This window comes from Euprymna scolopes, chromosome 4, assembly GCF_053919585.1.
Source record: "Euprymna scolopes isolate OS-2025 chromosome 4, ASM5391958v1, whole genome shotgun sequence".
NCBI classification, from domain to species: domain Eukaryota; kingdom Metazoa; phylum Mollusca; class Cephalopoda; order Sepiida; family Sepiolidae; genus Euprymna; species Euprymna scolopes.
Window position 1 is genome coordinate 139339281 of NC_136485.1, and position 20571 is coordinate 139359851.

Below are 20571 nucleotides of genomic sequence, written 5' to 3' on the forward strand. Positions count from 1 at the left end.
AAGAGATTCCATTGTTATCCATCCCTTTAATATCTAGTATAATTATGTTGAGTCACCAGTTCTCGTAAGATCACCGAAATGAAACTGAGCTCGTCAGTATCAGATGAGTGACCATAAGAGAATACCAGGCGCTGTATGCTATTATTGTTGTTTTTTTTACAAAGGATTCAAAACTTATCAAGGCTCGGAGGCCACTCGAGGATAAAGGCTAATGGGTGTACAGCGGTTTAAGGGACCATGTCGTAGTAATCCTTAGTAGTGGAAATTTGGTAAATTGGATTACTTAAGGGGGTAGCTCCTCAAAAACTTATTCACGTTGGACTCGAAGACGACCATATTCTAGTCAGTTGAAAAGCTGGAAAACGAAAGAGTTCCACAGACGTGCAGTTTAAGAAAGAAGCTTTGTTTATAGAATTTACGTTTAGGTTTAGGAACAGATAAAGAGTGGGGGAAATTGTTGATAGTGGGTTTAGCGAGACGAGTGTTTTTCGTGAAAGTCAGGACAGAGGAGCCATAGATTGGAGCTCAGACGAGAACTTGCATGAAAATAACGAGTTGTTGAAGATGAAGAAGAACAACAACATCATCATCCATTTCTAGTGAATTCTATGGTTATTATTGGCATTCGTTTCCTTCGATATTATCCTAGTTAGAATTCTTCGCAAAAAGAAATCGGATACTCACGGGAGAGACCATGTGAAGGTTGCCAATATTTCTAAGTGAAAGCGTTTATGTGGCACGAACTGGGTTGTCAGTTCATGTTGTTAACCACTTAGCCACCGCTTCCTCTCTTATGCTGCTGTTTCTACTACAACTATCAGTTACTAGACTCAATATTTGAACATGTTTGAGGCAGTGTGAAAGTCATCTATCTTAAGAAGGTGTGGAAGAGTGTAGTCTACGAGGGAGTTCGTCGTCTCTAAGTTCGCATATTAGCTGAAGAATATTTATGGTCATGAATATCAGGGCGTTGTAGACAGAGACTTCGATTTGTTTCAGTTAATCTAATTGCAAGTCAACTACTTCCGTCTGAATTATTTTCTGGTAACCTATTTCCAATATCTCTTTTGTCGGAAATAGAATATCCAAAAGATGTAACTTACTAGGATATTTCTCTTTTTCACAGCCTCCACCATGATGTTCCGTTTAAAGCTTTTGCTTATGGTTACATCTCGTATAAAAGATAGTTATATCCTCTAATATTGGGTATGGGCTAAAGTAACTTATTCTTTGGGAGGTACGATCGTATTGTTCGTCATCGGTGAGAAAGACATCCGTCCTAAGACATGAGGCTGAATGGTAGGGGTGGGCAAAACTCCCGCCTTTATTTGGTTTAATCACTTGGTCTGGGCTTTTTTCTGTAAGTTTTGATACCTCTCATGTCCGTGGTTGCCATTATTTCCTTATTTGATTTGCAGAAATATCTTTTGGTGTGCCACCTTTGTACTTTGTGCTCTTTTTCGTTGGTAAAGGAGCCCAATCCTGCAGGAGTATGTCAGAATGGAAGATGGGGATTAGCGTCATCTTATTAACTAGATTTTTCGGCCTGTTGGAGGCTAGCACCGTTTACAAAAATCGGAAAAACTTAGGCAACCTGTTCTTAGTTCAGCAATGGAAAATGCGTGTTATGGATCTTTTTCGTCCATCTCAATCATCAGGAACGGGAAGCTGAGATCCGAACCAGAAGCGAGGAATTTTCTTTTTTCAAGAGAAACGATCTGTATATCTCTACCATGATTGAGTCCGATCCCCATTTAAAAATAGAAAAAAGTAAAGAAAGTTCGCATGCTATTTACGTTAGTAACCCACCATGCACTGGAGGGAGTTAAGACTATATTGGTAGGCAGTATTTAATGCGGAGAGTGCACAAAGCCATATTATCAACAAAGATCTCGACCTAAACATTTTTTGAACAAAACATGATAACCAAAATAGAAAGAAACACGTTAAACAGTGTTAGTCACCATTATCAGTGGTCTTATATATTTTACACAGGCAAACCAAAGAGTTAAATTATTGTGTATGTCATCACTGGGGCTATGGCAAGAGAATATTCTTATCATTGTTTTGAAACTCGAGTATATATCCGACACAGTTAATGAATCGAGGACCACATCACTCTATCTAAAAACATATAAGATATTGACTGATATATACTCGAAAGTCAAAATAATGAAAAGAATATTCCCTTGTTATAGCCCTAGTCATCACTAAATAATTTGTGTTCTGTAATCCAACTTCAGTCTTTCCTTGATTTATCCACAATATTTTTGTCAGTTTTTGTTTTATTGCTGTTCAATAGTGATTGTCTCATCAATGGGGTCAATATTGAATGAGCTCTACACTAACCGAACCATACACCCTAAAGTGTGGGGTTATCTCAAATATAATGTTTGTGGAAACAATCTCTACATTATTCCTGACCTAATGAGTGCTATCACGATCCAAATTATGGTAGTGCCGATAGAGAAATGTGCCAGAATTCCTGACAATTTTGCTTGTCGTATCCCAATGTACTCACTGAACGGCGATAAGACAAAAACCGCTGTACATTCATGAGTTAAACTTGGTGGACAATCCAGGCATTCATTACAATTTATTCGTATCAAATATGGTTGATTGCAGAAAGGATTATGAATTTTATTATCAGTTCCATAGGTGGTATTTTGGGTGAATGGTTGTTGGCTGACATTGCATGCAAAAAAAAAAACAGTAATTGAATGACGCAGTTCAAAAAATCTGGCACAGTTTTTTCTTCTCGTGTTCTTCATTGAATGACGAATATCTAGAAAGAAAATCTTAAATTATTTCCGTGATGTTAATTGATTTATTATTTGATTTTATCGGAATTAAAGAATTTCTATTGTTTCCATTTTTTGTAGCAACAGAACAAACCACTCCATCCGGTAAGTACAAATAACTGTATAAATAAAAAAAAAAATAGAATTAATTGCATTGTTTGATCGCATCTTGGTGATTGTATGCCGATTAGGGACGGGTAATGAAAATGAAATAAATTTTGTTTTTTATCAAAAAAGTAGATGCACCTGATTGAAAAACATCGATAAAATGGTTAGATAATTATCCAATTTGAATGAAAGAATAAATCAGTATCTATTCATTAACTAATATAAAAAAAATTATATTAACATATTAGTAAATTTATAAATATTTAAGGTCATTTATTACACTCTGCATTTCAAAGACGAAATACGTCTCAGTGACCATCTTATCAAATTCAAAGTTTAAGTTTAAATTTCGAGCATACTTTTCTACCGCGAATTGTCTTTAGAAACGTTTTCATTTCTTTGTAAAGAACTGAGTTTTCACTATAGGTATATTCAGTTTTTCCCCCTGAAGTGGAGTATAAAGTCATCTAAGTTACATAAAAACTATGTAAGTTTTTTGTTTGTTTGTTTTTTGTTTTTTTTTTTTCAATAAACTAGTTTATACAGGGTGTCCCAAAAGAAGCTGATGGTTAAAAATAATTCATAACTTTCTTAATTTTTTATATTTTTCTTTTATATTTTCAGATTATCTAGAGTAACCCTTCCAAGATCATCATAAGTGGTTATACCATCGAGGAGCCAATATTTATCGTAGAGTCGTATTTTCGGTTGAATGAGTCAATATCAGAAACTCAAAGAGAATTTCGACGAAACTTCAACACAAGAAATTCTCCTACTCTCAATGCAACAAAACCAGCCACGATAAATGCCCTTAAAAACAATATAGAAGAGGAAATTAGGGCCATAAGCTCTGAAACATTAAGCGATGTACTGGACAATGCCCTGCAGAGAGCACAAAGTGTGAAAATGAAAATGGTGGACATTAGAGTAACATCATTTTTCATAACTAAAATTAGACTTTGTGAAAAACATACCCTAGATTAAGTTGTGTAAATAAAATTAGAATACGTAGCCGTTGATAGGTTACTATATCTGAAAACATTACGAAGAGGCTCATCTACGTACATATGAAAATTGATGAGCATAACTTAAATATTGAGGAAGTCAATCAAATTTAAAATTCGTCAGCTTCTTTTGGGACACCCTGTACTATTAACAGTCATTTATTTATTAATAAATATTGAACATGACATTAATATCGGATAATTCTCTGTTAAGTATTTTTACAGCTGACTTTTCAAATGGCTGAATACACGTCTGCCTCACAAAGTGCTCGATTAAAAAGAAAAATCCATATAAAAGCCTAATATGTATATATATATATATATATATATATATATATATATATATATGTGTGTGTGTGTGTGCGTGTGATTTCTAATCTTCTTTAAGACACATCTTTACTTATATATATAAAAGGCACTCTGTGCGTTTGTTCGTTCCTTACTGATTCCAAAACGGCTGGGCCGACTTTTGGAAATTTCAAACAAATGTTATATCTTTGTCTGGGGATGTTCTTATATAGGTTTTCAGTCAACGGTATATTCTTTGATAGGATAGGACGCGTTCGAAATGAATGTTTATCTTTAGAGTACAATCCAACCATGATACTTGACGTTTGCATTTTAAACTTTAATTCAAACGATTATATAAAAATAATTTTATGAAATAAACAGCATGTTCTCTACAGTGCAATGCAAACTAGTGTATTCTGAACTCAGTCACTGCAAATAGTCACGTGAAACTTCCTGCAGTTGATCCCCGAGTAGAGCCAGCAATCAATATCGATTTCATTTAAAAATGGGCAAGTTCACCGATTTCAACAACAATATAAGTATTGGAGGTGTAGAACATTCGATAATCCTCATTCAATCTCGAGCTACGTCGCGTGTGTGTGTGTGTGTGTGTGTGTGTGTGTGTGTGTGTGTGTGTGTGTGTGTGTGTGTGTGTGTGTGTGTGTGTGTGTGTGTGTGTGTTTCGCGACACTTCAAAAAATTTCGCGTTGTTTTCTACATAATCTGTATAATTTACTATATAAGTATATTATCAAGTTGTTGCATAAGTTCCCGCCGTTTCATAATTTGTTTTTAATTCTAAAACATGTTTTGATATTTGGCAAAGTGTTATACATCATTAGAAAGTACGTATTCAGTTCTACAAGATAATGGCCATCAGTTTTTTTGCTCATATAATTCGTTCACGTTTTTCAGAACCGTCAAATGGACTGTCAAGTAGATAAAAAAAATCACAGTTTCGACTTATCCTTCTTTTCGCCTTTAATCGACGTCAAAAAGCGAGTGAAGTGATCAAGGATATTTGTACTGTATATGAAGAAAATGTTATAGCAGAGAGATTGGTTTACCAGATTCAAACACGGTAATTTTATCACAATGACGATCCTCCTTCCGAAAGACCAGTTAAGATGGACGAAGACCAACTCAGGGTTCCTTTTAAGGAAGATGGTCATCAGACATGTAGAGAATTGGGTGAAAAGATGAAGTGTGATTTTGCGACTATTTCACGCCACCTTCAGTAGATGGGATTCACACAAAAACTTGGAGGTTGAGTCCCACATGAATTTACTTTTGCTGTTAAACTGGGAACTTATGCAACAACCTAATATATAGTAATCATCCACAGACTGTTTCGCTGCATCACAACCCTACAGTGCGGCTAAACGAGCATCCATTGCCAACCAGAGTTCGAACTAAGAACCATCAAACTGATAGTAGGCAGTTCTATTCTCTATATATATTTATAAACATTTGACCCACGCTTTTTACATTGCTCGACTTGTTTATTTGCAAAGTGTATTGCGTAATGCCAAACAAGTACCAAGTGAAATCGTTTACAACAGTGCTCTACTCAAAGAGGGGACTTAAAATAATTTACTGTTCATAATAATATATCTTTTGAAATAATAAAAGTCTGTGAGAGTCGATAATAAAAAAATGACATTTTTTTTCGATAAAAGTATGGTCATTATCATTAAAACATTTAAATAAAACAAATATGTATTTTTTTTGTTAACAAATTAATACTGTTTTTCTCTGTCTTCTTTCACGTAAAATTATTGTCAATAAAATATTTTTTCAAATCAATAAAACAAAAGTCACATTTTTGAAAGGTTATACTGTCTTAGTTGACAGGATGATATAATTTGATTTTGGAACAATTCATCCTAAAACTGGCAAAGTCGGAATTATTTACTTTAGCGACATCAGATTAATCACCAATCCTGTATTGTTGTGTATGCTAAAGGTGATGACGTAGTAGGGATGTGGAATGCCTTAACATATTTTTGCTATAGAAATCGCTTCAGACAAGACATGAAGTCATTTGAGCACTGTTGCTACATCTGTGCATGTGCTGCTCGGCACCTCCTATTCTGCCTTGATAGAGTTCAAACCCAGTTTCGAAACCTAGTAAGTGATGTCCCTTTTTTCTTCCCTGCAACTCTTTCCCCACAGAAGAGGCGTCGCGAGTCTGTCTCTGCTTGATCGCTATTTTCATTGTAAATGCTCGACTGAACTCCAATCTATAGTCCTCCTCTTGCTAAACTTTCACAAAAAAAACACTCGACTGGCTAAAACCACTATATATGATTTCCCCACTCTCTACCTGTGCCTAAATGTAAATGCAGATTCCATGAACAAAGCTTATTTCTCAGAACTGCTGTCCCGCTGGAATGCTTCCCGGCTAAATACAACCTTGTAGCCTTCAAATCTGATGTAAACGAGTTCCTGTAAGGGCGTCCTCATAAATAATCAAATTCCACCAATTTACATCATTAACAATTACTTCACTACCAGCTTACATTCATTAATCCTTATCCTCGAATAGCTTTCGGGCCTTGATAAGAGGTGGCTCCAAAGTAAAAAAAAATACTAAAAAATAATCAATACTACTTCGAGGTCAAAAACTTATCAACGATAAGTGTTAGATGGAATAGAATCTGACTCAGAAAACAGCAATTCTTCCCTCTTTGTCAGAAACATCGCTCATGGAATGTGAGGACTAAAGGACAAAAATAAGAGAAGCGAGAATTACGCGACTGCTGAAAGTAAAGTCAAAGTCCATTATTATTATTATTATCATTATTATTATTATTATTATTATTATTATTATTATTATTGGCGCCCATGGAGCTTTCACACAAGTCATCAAAGATCTGATTGGAAACCTGTGGTGTTCTCTGGAAGCTGAGTGACAAGTCTTCCCATACGTCCAGCTCTCTCCACTTGCTTAGATAGCATTTGCAAGTAGATTTACCTCATCGCAACAGCCACTTATCATTGATTTCTCGCTGGCAGTGGCCATTGGTCTATACTAGAATTTGAGTGGCACTAAGCCTCCCTAAGGTTCAAAGTTCTCTTCACGCTTGTCCATCGAGGTCTGGTCAGCGCTCTCTCCTCGGTCTTTCTATCCTCCTTGACCCTTCTCGGCGCTTTGGTATCACTTTTTGGGAGGATGGTGATGAGATAATGGGAGGGGATGCGTGATGGAGGTGTAGAACTTGTAGATAGGCAGCTTCAGTGTTCTCCATTCCTTGTAACGCTTCTTCGTTATATTGTATTCTTGTATTATTTTTCGCATTCAAGGGTTTTCCTTAATATTTCAGCCGTTTTCATCATCGTTAGTCGTTGTATTTTTGCAGCCATTCCTCTGATTCCAATTTCTGCCATTCTTTTTTCAAAGTTTTTCGGAATTGTTCCTAGTGCTCCTACTATTATAGGTATTATTTTGATTTTCTTCATCATCCAAATCCCTTTTAACTCTCTGGCTAGCTCTGTGTATTTGCTCCGTTTCTCTTTTTCTTTCATACTCACCCTGTGGTCAGCTGGGACAGCAAAGTCTACGATTTGACAGGATTTTTCTTTCTTGTTAATTATTAAGGCATCTGGTCTTCTTGCTTGGATATGTTTGTCCGTCTGTATGTCCATGTCCCATATGATTTTGTGGTGCTCGTTTTCGAGTACTGTTGCGAGTTTATGCAAATTATTATTATTATTATTATTATTATTATTATTATTATTATTATTTAAGCACGAGTGAAACCCAGTGGACATTGCACAGGGATTTCTACACGCATATGCATAATATACTGTTAATATTTATATTTATAGTTCATTTTTTGAAATAACAAATATTTCTTCAGTAAAATGATTGCCATTGTCAGCAAAACGTTCTCTACATAAATAAAACAAATATTTCTCTTCTTTAATAATTTATTTATATCTGCACTGTTTTAATCGATGGGTGGACATTATTTGATTTTGGAACAATTTATTTTAAAATGTATAAAGTCGGAATTGTTTATCATAGCGAAATCAGATTAATCACCAGTCACCATCATATCTCATTTTTTTTTTATTTTGTTTTTAATATGTGTGAAAGGTGATAACGTGCGTACGAATATGAAAATACCATAAAGTATTATTATATTGATAAAATTTAGGCTGCAGTTCTTTTGTTTTATTATTTCTTAGAACTAACAACAGAAACCGAAACGACTGATGCTCCTACTTCTACAGAAATTGCAGAGTCTATTACCACAGAAGAGGAAATACCCAGCAGCACGTTCGATCGTAAGTAATAATAATTTACTATATAAATCTCACCTGTCTGTTTAAATGTATGTATGTATGTATGTATGTATGTATGTATGTATGTATGTATGCCTAAAACTTTCGACAGAGGCGACTGATTTTCAGGAGATCAGTATCGTTTTGAAGCTCGACACTTCGGATGACAAATATCGAAATATTGGCTAAAAAAATTAATTCTTTCACTCTCAACTGTGCACATTTCTTCAAGGAGGGGTCGGATTTTCCGACGCCATTTCTGAAAGTCATCTTTTGTTTTCGATTGTCTACGCTAAATTTGAACGTTTTAGACTTCCGGTCGCGTCATGAAGCATCGGTAAGACGTCAGATTTTCTGTCACTTTCTTTTCCGCTTTCCCGTCACGGGTTCTTGTCTATCTGCCTACTGCCAGTTTTTTTCTCAACACACACCTACAACACCCGGGCAACGCCGGGCACCCAGGCTAGTCTTATTTATCTCTTAAAAGCGAGTATTACATAGAAATATGGTTTAAGACTTTTAATTATATGACAGGTTGTGGTTCTACGCTACAATCACCATGTGCATTTCGACGAGTTGGTCTTTTAAAAGTGCAAAGCCCACATTGTGTTGAAAAGATTCACTAACCTTTGGGTTTGACGTAAATTGTTTTAAAAAGTATTTGTATTCATTTCGCAATTCGAAAACAGCAAACATTACATGAACACTAACAAATATATTTTGGAACACATAAAAAGACAAGTTGAGGAATATGAGATGGAACACGTACATCAAATCCGTTGCCAAGGCTGCTGGAAAAATTGGTGGGATCGTTTTACCGCTCCAGTAGATATCTCACTGCTGATGCACTTATCAACCTGTATAACGGCCAAGCACATCCAAGGATGGAGTACTGTTGCCACATCTGGGCAGGAGTTGCTACCTTATCCTGCCTTGACATTCAAAATAAACTTCGTAGCCTAGTGGGAGATGCCCTTTTCTCTTTCCTGCAACCTGTTTCCCACAGATGAGACGTTTGGAGCTTGTATCTGCGTTATTGTTATTTTCATAGCAAGGGCTCGTCTGAGCTCCAGTCTATGGTCCCTCCTGTCCTGACTTTCACGAGAAACACTCGTCTCGCTAAAACCACTATCAATGATTTCCCCCAATCTTTATTTGTGCCTAAACCAAAACGTAAATTCCATGGACAAAGCTTCTTTATTAGAACTATACACCTGTGGAACTCTGTTCCGTTTTCCTGCTTTCCAACTGACTACAATATGGTCGTCTTCAAGTCCAAAGTTCTTGATGAACCATCCCCTTAAGTAATCCAATTTACTAAATTTTTATTACTAACGATTACTACGATATTTTCTCATTAACTTTTATGCTCGAGTGGTCCCCGGGCCTTGATAAATGGTGACTCCTTTATAAAAAAAAAAATCATTAATGCTGATTTTGAACTGAGGAATTTTCTATTCTCTTTGTGCTTTTGTTTTTTAGCGAAAGTTGGTTCGAAAAACATATTTTTCCTAGTCTTTTACTTTCTCGTCTTTGATCTGTGGCGAATTTCTGTCTTAATCAAAAACATGATCGTTCGTTTCTATATGCTATGATTAAACATTCGTAGCAAGAACTCATCTTATTACCATCACTGCAAAGAATTTTCCTTTTTTTTACCGTGTACCTAGCATCAAACGCAATTTCCTTGAAAAAGTTTCTTTTCAAAAGTTCTCATCTATGAAACACATTATCGCGAAATTACTTCCTCGTGGGCTACAACATAGTTGTCTTCAAATTCAATATAGCTAAATAGTTGTTATAAACAGTCCACATCAGTACTTAAACTTTGTTCGTTCAATTCATTTTCAATCCTCTTATAATATTCTTCACCATTCAACTGGCAATTTTCCTTTCATTAATCCTTGTTCTCACGTAATGTTTAAGCTTGATAAGTAGTGTTTCATTGGTAAATAAAAAATATTAAGATACAGCGGTGATATGTGAATCGTGAAGCAATGTATTGATGCCAAGAAATTAATATTTTGTTTTTTTTTTCTGCTTTGTTTGTTTTCTAAAGGAATAAAGGTCCTTTGTAGGTTAATACCGAAACACGACATCCATTGTACGTGATTCATTGAACACAAGTCACTATTTTACACTGTAGCGAAAATCGTGACTTACCTGACTAGCGTGTGTGCGTGCTTCGTAAAATTCAGTAGCTTAACAAAAAAGTTCAAAATGGCGACACACAGATGTTTTTGTGCTTGACGGTCACGCGCTCGCCGGTCCTATGCAAATGAGACTATGCCAGGTGCATAAAAGGGCCGGGGAGAGAACAAGGAGGTGAGTGGAAAGAAAGCGTGCCTATGGGCACGTGCACCAGATCGATTAAGATTACTCGAAAAATCGTAGGCGGTAAAGAACACTTTATTGAAATCAACTGTCATACAAGATACACGTATCTTGGTTTCTTGTATCAAGAATGGACGACAACGGATCAAGCTAATGTGAGGTGACGGTGGTTAAGTGGTTAACGACACGGACTGAAAACCTGGGTGTGCTATGTTCGAATCCAGTTCGTCCCATAGAAGCATTTTCGTTGTGTTTAACATAGCGTCCCACATTAGAAACGGTCTTTCAGTATTGCTTTGTTTTCATATTCAAATTCAAAATGTCCAGTTGTAACACTTACTCTGCCCTACATACTTAATGGCACCTTAAAGTCGCATATACCAAGTAACCAGACAATTAATTCTGAAGAATACTGTTCTCTGCTAAATTAAATAAATGCAGCAATTTAAAATGTACATTTCCCTACCAAACTACTCTGTCAATTTTCAGTCTATAGACTCGAGATTTGACATAAGGGGTATTGAGGTTGGGGAAAATCTTTTTAATCTGTTTTCAGCCAGAAGTTGGCTGTCAAGAGGTCAAAGTTAAACGATTTGACTTTTGAAACCTCTGCCAAACTCCTCTGCCAATTTTGGATCTAAACACTTGAAATTTTAGATGTAGGTTACTTGGACATTGATCAAACTTTTTAATTTGATTTGAGCCCAAAGCAATAACTGTTAAGGGGTCAAAGTTGGAGTCAAAGTAAAAAAAAAAAAAACATATCGCTGCGGTCTCTACCAAATTACTCAGCCAATTTTGCGTCTTAACATTTAAAATTTTACGTAAAATGTATTCAGACATGGCGCAAACTTTTTCATCGATTTTTTGCCGATAATTTGTCTACCAAGAGGTTAAAGTTTAAAATATTTGACCTTCGCAGTCTCTAGAAAACTATTCAGCCAATTTTGGGTCTAATGGTTGTTTGGGTGTTTTTGTTTTACGGCATATCAACCCTTTTCAGGTTATTTAATGGAAAATCCGGTGATTTTGAAGAAAAAATTTTAATAGAATATATTTGTTTTTTGCAAGTCTGTTTCTATTTAACCCATAGTTGGAACCCTAACAGGTACTACCACTCCGGGTCAGAGTGGACCTGGGAGCAATGGCAATTAAAGGGTGGCTCCACACTCCCCATGAACTGCCAGTTAATTATAAAACTTAACTTCTTTGGATGACATAAAAAAAATAAACATAATGAAACCATCGGATTTCTAGAAAAAGTACAATTTTCAAGCTGAAAGAATAATGCTGTAAGTTTGAGCAACAAAATGGTTCATATTTGGTTGATGTGAATATTTGATGGTATTTTATTTTTCTTAATTTTCATTTTCTTTAAAATGTTGTATGAAATTTTGCGTTTGTTGTGGTGTGGGGGATATATTATACATATCCCCCGTCGTACAAAATAGGAAAAATGAATTGCTTTGATGAAGAAACGAACAACGCGTTTATTTGAAGTAAACGAACTAGAATTTATTTCGTGAAGAAACAAATGAAAGAAAAGGGTACATCACGTGTTTAGTTTGGCTTGCGTCTCCCGCTGTTTACTGGTGAAAAGGAAAGTCTATTGTTGTAGAGAGAGAGAGAGAGAGAGAGAGAGAGAGAGAGAGAAAGTCAATCCAGGCTATGGAGATAGAAAGCGTGTAAGGTGTACGTACTGTCTGTTGACTCTTGTCCCCACACATAGTAGCAGGTGATGTGAGGCGCGCGGGTGCGCGCACCTCGCAAGGGAGCCGTTTGGTCCGCCGACGCTCAGCTCGGAAGGCGAGTCGAAAATGGAGAAACAGCTCAGCTTTCTTGCTTTTATAGGTGTTTCCGGTGGTCTTTTGCGCATGTGTGGATTTCCTTTAAAGGGAAGTGACGTTGTCCATGTGTGCGTACGTGTGCGCGTATGTGTGCGTACATGTGTGTACGTTAGCGTGTGTGTGTGTATGCACATGAATGTGAGTGTATGTACATGAACGTGAATATATGTAAGTGTGTGTACGTGTGCGCATATGTTTGTGTGCGCGTATGTGTATGACAAGAAAAATGGTTTGAGATGTGAACGCGTGTTTTTGTGTGAGACTAGAAAGGGCTCGCACACGTTTAACCTGAAAGAATGCAAAATTGATTTTGAATATGTTAGAATAGGTTTGGAGTGGACAGTAGAGGGCGCTAAAATCCGCACTATAAAAGCCTCAAGGACAAAAGATTCGTCATCCCCTCGCTTTCTCCGACCTACTGCAAGAATGTTCTCAAACATTTACTGGTTATTCATATCTTGCCAGAGAACCCGACAAACACTCAAACGGTATGTACAAACGCGCTTTTGTAAAATTGTTACACTCACAAGCACAAACACCATTAACCCTCTGCACGCTGTAATTAATGTGTTACGTAAATAATATCATTGTCTTGTTGTTTCAATTATTGCTTTTATTATAAAATACGTAGTGTAGACGCTGACCAAACGTTCAGCCATCAAACTACAAACAAATGCTGGAATAGTTTTTATATCAACTCTATCGGTCACTTCCTTTGTTTTTTCCCAGCACTGACAACAAAAACCGGAAGATTCTATAGTTCTGCTATATATGAGCGTAAGTTAAAACATTCTTATTTCTCATTTGAATTTAACAGTGTTTATGAAATAGAAAAAGCGCAAGTATGTATTTTTTTAATCAATAACAGTTTCTCTTGATAAATAACTAGAAACAGTACCCGTCCCAGGGCGCGTATAGGCAATAAATATATCATTAGTTTTAAATATTTATGTTTTTTCTTCATTATTTGGGAATATGGTACGGTTTTGATGCTACCAAACACACACACGCACACACAGAGACACACACCTAAATAGTAATTTTGAAAAAAAAAAATAATAATAATCTGCTAACGTTACTCATACCGTTGCTGAGAATAAATAATCCATAATTCAATAGTTTAGGATTGTACCAAGCAAATATATATATTACTGACGCTCACGTTTGTGCACTAATCCTTTTTAAAATATATTATTAATATCATTTAAAACTTTATGTTGAGCAATTCTGTCCATTAAATCTTTCTTTCTGCGTTTTTTGTGCGCTGACCATATATTCAAAAATACTAATACCTTTAAAATATGCCTTTTTTAATGTTAAAAAATTATGTGCTAATATTACTAGCAGGGTTGCCTTGAATATGCACACGTGCGCATATATATATATATATATATATATATATATATATATATATATATATATATATATATATATATATATATAGTAGAAAAAGTACCTGTCGTTGACTGGGTTCAAAAACAGTCGACAGAAAATGGACTCTAATTTATTAAAGTAATATAGGTTATGAAAAAGAAGGGTTGTAAAGAGTTAGCTTCGAATTCGGGGGTATCAAAACCAATGCAAAATATGATAAAAGTAAAAATAAAATAGATAAACCCCATAATTCATTATACCATACCTGTTCACACTGAAACACTTATCACAATATTCTTTGGATCTATATTAAAAAAAACCTTGTTAAACTTTGTGACATATTTCCATTCTATGGGGGTCAGGCGCGAACGAACACCCCATAATTTTGTTATATCATATTTCCTCAAACTGAAACATAATTATCAAAGTATACTTACGCAGATAGATATGAAAAGTCTTTATTAAAGTTTGTGCCTATTTCCATTCTATGGAGGCCAGACCCCACAATTTTATTATATCATCCCTATTTAAGTTAAAACATACTTATCAAAGTATTCTTATGTATATCTATATCAAAAACACTTGTAAACGTTTTTTTTTTTTTTAACTTTTTAATTTCCATACTTTGTGGACCGGGCGCGAACGCAGACCCCACAATCTTAATGAACCACCGTTCTGCAGGATCAATCATATCCATTCCTGTGTCTCGATACATCTTCTAACATTATATGTAATCAGTTTTTTAAAATAGTCAACCATATAAGAGCATATTCGTGACCAAACACACACACACACACACACACACATTCAGCTTTATATTTTATATATATATATATATATATATATATTAAATATAATTATCCATTGACACGTGTTTCGTCGTCTACCATTTGTCTGAGTGGCTGAATCTAGCGAGATTCGAAATCGGGTCCTCATGGAAAAAAGCTTAAACTTCTACTATTAGGCTATCTCGCACGACTGCTTGGATATATATCGTGATTTACGTATGTAAACATGCATTTTCGTATAAATGATTGAATTCATTAAAAAACGTATCGCAAAAAAACAAATCAATAATATATGTATATATATATATATATATATATATATATGCTCGTCTGAACTCCAATCTCTGGTCCCCTCCTCGCCAATCTTTCACGAAAAACAACCGTCTAGCTGAATCCACTGTGAAAAATTTCCCCCACTCTATATCTGTGCCTAAATCAAAACGCGGATTCCATGAACAAAGCTTCTTTCTTAGAACTGCACGCCTGTGGAACTCTGTTCCGTCTGCCTGCTTCCCACCGGACTACAACTTGGATGTCTTCAAGTCCAACGTTAACAACTTCCTAATGAACCGCCCCCTTAAGTAAACACTTCATCAAATCTCCACACTAATGTAATGTACTTGCAATAACCCTTATCCCTGAGTGGCTTCCGGGCCTTGATAAGTGGTGACCACTGTGTAAAAAAAAATATATATATATATATATAAATCTCACCTGTCTGTTTGAATGTATGTATGTTTGTACGTCTGCCTAAAACTTTCGACAGAGGCGACGGATTTTCACGAGATCAGTATCGTTTTGTAAGAACGGCCCTTCGGACGAAAAATATCGAAAACTTTGGCCAAATAAAGAATTTCATGCAGAAGGACAATCTTGCTCCCTGTGACTTTTGGTTATTCCCTAAGCTCAAGGAAAACCTTAGAGGCTGTTGTTATGAGACAATTGAGGTGACGAAAGAGGCTGTGACGAGGGTTATTGGCACGTTCACACAAGAGGACTTCTATAGGACCTTCCTCCAGAAAGATGGAACGGTACAATAAGTGAATTGCAGCCGGAGGAGATTACTTCGAAGGGGGTCTAGTGTTTTATGTGTGTACTATCAATAAAAATGTCGATACGAAAACGTCTGGAAACTTATTGAAAGCACCTCGTATTTTACTGAAACTTAATTAAAACTGTGTATCCATACCTTAACTAAAATCTTTTATCGCAGATGAAACAGATTAAACATACGGTGAAATGCATCGTCCACACACAGAAACAAAATAACACGATAGTTATTTTGAAGAAAGTAAAAAAATGCATGTGCTAATCACAAGACATTTACTTACATTTCCTAGTGGCGGTTTTTCTTTAAAGGCAAACACTCCGAATGCGATGTTGAAACACGCGTAGGCTGAAAAGTAGCAAAAATTCTTATCTCAATTCTCGCCTGCGGGTTATACAGCGTTTCTACGAGATCTCTTTTTGACAACCAGATTTTGGGGTCTACCTTTTTTAACACGTGGTTCTGAACCCAAGGGTAATAACTCTTGCATGGGAATATTTTTCAAGAGTAGATAACTCTGTAAGCTTGTAATAATTCTGTAACAGAAACTTATTTGCCTATTCGAAACAAAACGTAGCCTATTGTCTCGCCGTGCGTAAACACAAACTATGAGTGGAAACAAAAGTCACTATATTTTATAAATATTTAATATTTAAGATATTTAATACTTAATATTTACGAGAATCAACGCATCCTGCCCTAATTAGTATTCATGTATGTGTGAGAGAGAGAGAGGGGGGGGAGAGATAATGTAATTCTCCATTGCAATGCATGATTTTATATACAAACTGTCTTTGCATTTTTCAGAAAAGACCAAGAATAACGATGACCGCGATAGCGTTACTATTAGTACTGCTGCAACAATAATCCCGACAATCGAAAGTAGTACATTTGACCGTAAGTAAGAAATAGTTTTAATTTATTCTTAACTCTCTTTTTTTTTTAATCAGACTTCTCAAAGCAACTATTGAAACATGTTCTGCGTGTGTAGCCAGGCTATGTTATATATATATATATATATATATATATATATATATATATATATATATATATATATATATATATATATATATATATATATATATATGAGAGAGAGAGAGAGAGAGAGAAAGAGAGGGGGTAATGTAGTTTGCTTGAAGCATTGTTTAGTATGTAATTAAATGTAATTTGTAGAAGGCAGTGCAATGCAGAGGTATAAGGGAAGACACAAACTGAAGCAGATGAAGAGTAGTTTTATTAATACAACTACAAATATAGGTGTATGTATTTATATATTTCAGACGCACATTTTATCTAGACTTGCATTTTAATTACCTGCGTCAGATGGTAAGATGGAATATCCGTATTCTATAATATTTCGAAATAGACCGCTTCGTCAGATACGTGTTCGGCTTTGATTCGGCGCCTATGTAAACACTAACAGTCTCGCAGAAAAAAAAGTGATCTAAAATGTAATATTTAAATATTTTATTCGATTTCAATATAATTATTTATATTTTTTTAGTGTGGGACATTCATAAATTCAGCATTGCTTATTTAATTATTTATTATTTGTTTATATGTGTATTTATAAATGATTTGTATTTAAATATAATTATTGTTTATTATTTTTATTATCTGTGTTATCATTGAAGAAACGGTTAAAAAAGATTTAAATTTAATTTGATTAATAAGCGGAGACAATTTAGTGAACTAATCTAAGGGCGATAACTTTGGGTGAATTCTTACATTATTTTATTTTATTTATATATTATTGTTTTATTTATATATTATTATTTTATTAATTATAATTATTTACTCAGTGTGTTTTGGTGAAATAGGTTGAAAATAATTTTAATCCTTTTATTTATTTAAATTTATGTATTTATTATAGTATGGTTTATTTGCTGTGTATTGATATTATTATTATACTTATTTTGAGACATCAATTAAACTATATACACACATATGAGCACATATACATGCACTCACGCACACACATATACATAAATCAAGTAAATTACAAACATATGCACGAGCATATATACATGTGCCTACACATGCATATATATACAGATGTACTGGTCTGCACATAATCCACATCCACACACACACACATATATATATACATATATATACATATATATACATATATATACATATATATATATACATATATATACATATATATATATACATATATATATACATATACATATACATATATATACATATATATACATATATATATATATACATATATATATACATATATATATACATATATACATATATATATACATATATATATATATATATATATAAAGTGATGTGTGTGCCACAGACGATTTCTGATTGGTTAATCCAATAATCACATCTCCTAAAAAACTATGGTTCTTACGTTCTTAAATTTACCATAAAATATTATGCCCTGATTTATTGTCCATATTGGAAGGGTCTATTTTTTTCCTAACTTGCCATTACAAATTACAAAATTACGAAACTTACACCAGCCATCACAATCCCACCTCCGACACCACGTCCGCCATTCTGGCGCTAGCCGCACACACGTACACACAACACGAAAACAAACGCTGTCCTCCAAAGGACAGACTATTAGTACTACTACACAGCACACGCGCACACACGCACACACACACACGTTCACTACCGTCCTCTTTAAAACACGTCCTTTTAAACCTGTTTTTAAGCTGTTGACACACATGTTTTAAAAATCAAGCAAAAATTAATTTTCCTGAAATTTTTCAATATTTAAAAATAAATTATGCCGGCTGATAACATTTTTAAACTTTTTTTTAAAGCTAGAAATATAAAATTTAAAAATACTTATTTTATATATATATATATATATATATATATATATGAAACTAAACTAAAAAAAACGCGCGTTCACTCGTGGTCTTAAGTTCATTTCGGGTTTGTATTATTGTACACATAGATTCGAAAAAGTTGTAAAAAAACAAATATATAACAAATAAATGTTATCAAAGGCAAGATAAGTTACTTTTCTACAAAACTGGATATATTTTTCGTGTTTTTATTCAATGTAACATGTTTATTCAGCACGAAAAACATACAGTGTTTACCGATATATTGGAAAATTCAAGATGGCGCCTCACTCCCTCTTTAACACGGTAAGTATGGGAAAAGGTGTTATAAATAAAAAACTAGAAAAATACTATTAAAAAACACCGAATATATGTCAAGCTATGTCACGGTAACATATATTGAGCGAGTTTTTAACAGTATTTTATCCAGTTTTTTATTTATAACACCTTTTCCCAAACTTGCCGTGTTAAAGAGGGAGTCGGACGCCATCTTGAATTTTCCAATACATCGGTAAACACTGTATGGTTTTCGAGCTGAATAAACATGTTATATTGAATAAAAATACGAAAAATATATCCAGTTTGGTAGAAAAGTAACTTATCTTGCCTTTGATAACATTTATTTGTTATATATTTGTTTTTTGACAACTTTTTCGAATCTATGTGTACAGTAATACAAACCCATTAAAAAATATTCATTTTGATTTAAAAAATATTCATTTTGATTTTAAAAAAAATATTGTTCATTTCGATTAAAAAACATTCATTTTGATTTTAACAAAATTCATTTTGATTAAAAAAATAGTTTAATTTTAATATTTGTTTATTGTCTTAACTCATATCAAATGTTTTGCTTGTGTTCTGCTTCAAATATTCATAATCTTACATGCATAATTTTCATTTAATTATATTAAATAAACTTCAAGTTTACTACAAATCAAATCGTGTTCCTTCACTTTTTTAAAATGTAATTTATAAGTAATTAAAGAACGCATTCTAATCTTTAAAATCTATAATACAACGAAATATTCAATTGCTTATAATACTTAAACAAACAACTTGTGTTTTTTTAAATTATTTTTTTATCATTAATATTAGATGAGTTTCAGTATAAATCATCGTGTTCTTTATTTCAATCCAATTTTGCAGTTTTGTAATATTGTCTATAAAAATTACTGTTCATTATTGACAGTCTAAGAGTTCCACATATCTTGCTTGTTGGGACCTCGGCGATGACGTCATTTTTTCAGCTGGCCGGCCATCTTTATAACGAAGGCCACGCCACCGTCCCCCCACCAAAAGGGGAAGCCTGGACTTTTCTCACCCGAAAGGGGGGAGCTTGGCAATTTCTCCCCCCAAAGGAGGGAGCCGGTGTCCACCCCCAAGGGAGGGGAGGGGCGAAGAGGCCAGGAGGAGGTGACTTTTTTCTTTGGGGGGGTGGGGGAGAAGCCTCCAGGCACCCTCCGCCCTGAAGGTGGGGTTGGGAATTATCTCTCCCTGAATGGGGAAGGCCGGCACCAAGCATGTAAATCCAGAGGGGTGACAGTTTTTGTTACCCCTCGGAGCGGGAAGGGGGCCGATCACCCAGGCAACGCGGGGTAACCCCTGCTAGTAAATATATATATACATACATATATATATACATACATATATATATACATATATATACATACATATATACATACATATAAATATACATATATACATATATATATATACATATATATACATATATATATACATACATATATATATACATACATATATATACATATATATACATATATATACATATATATACATATATATATACATATATACATACATATATATATGCATATATATACATATATATATA

The 20571-nt window shown here is 34.4% G+C and overlaps 1 protein-coding gene across 1 annotated transcript in view; it reads left to right on the forward strand.

Annotated features, from left to right (window-relative positions):
* The window catches only part of LOC145272118 (uncharacterized), a 110542-nt gene that overhangs the window by 71530 nt on the left and 18441 nt on the right, over positions 1-20571 (forward strand). Inside the window, exons 9-12 of the mRNA XM_080127023.1 lie at positions 2883-2906; positions 8399-8497; positions 13405-13452; positions 16693-16782. Of these exons, the coding sequence (XP_079983149.1) occupies positions 2883-2906; positions 8399-8497; positions 13405-13452; positions 16693-16782 (261 nt within the window). The remainder of the gene's footprint in view (positions 1-2882; positions 2907-8398; positions 8498-13404; positions 13453-16692; positions 16783-20571) is intronic.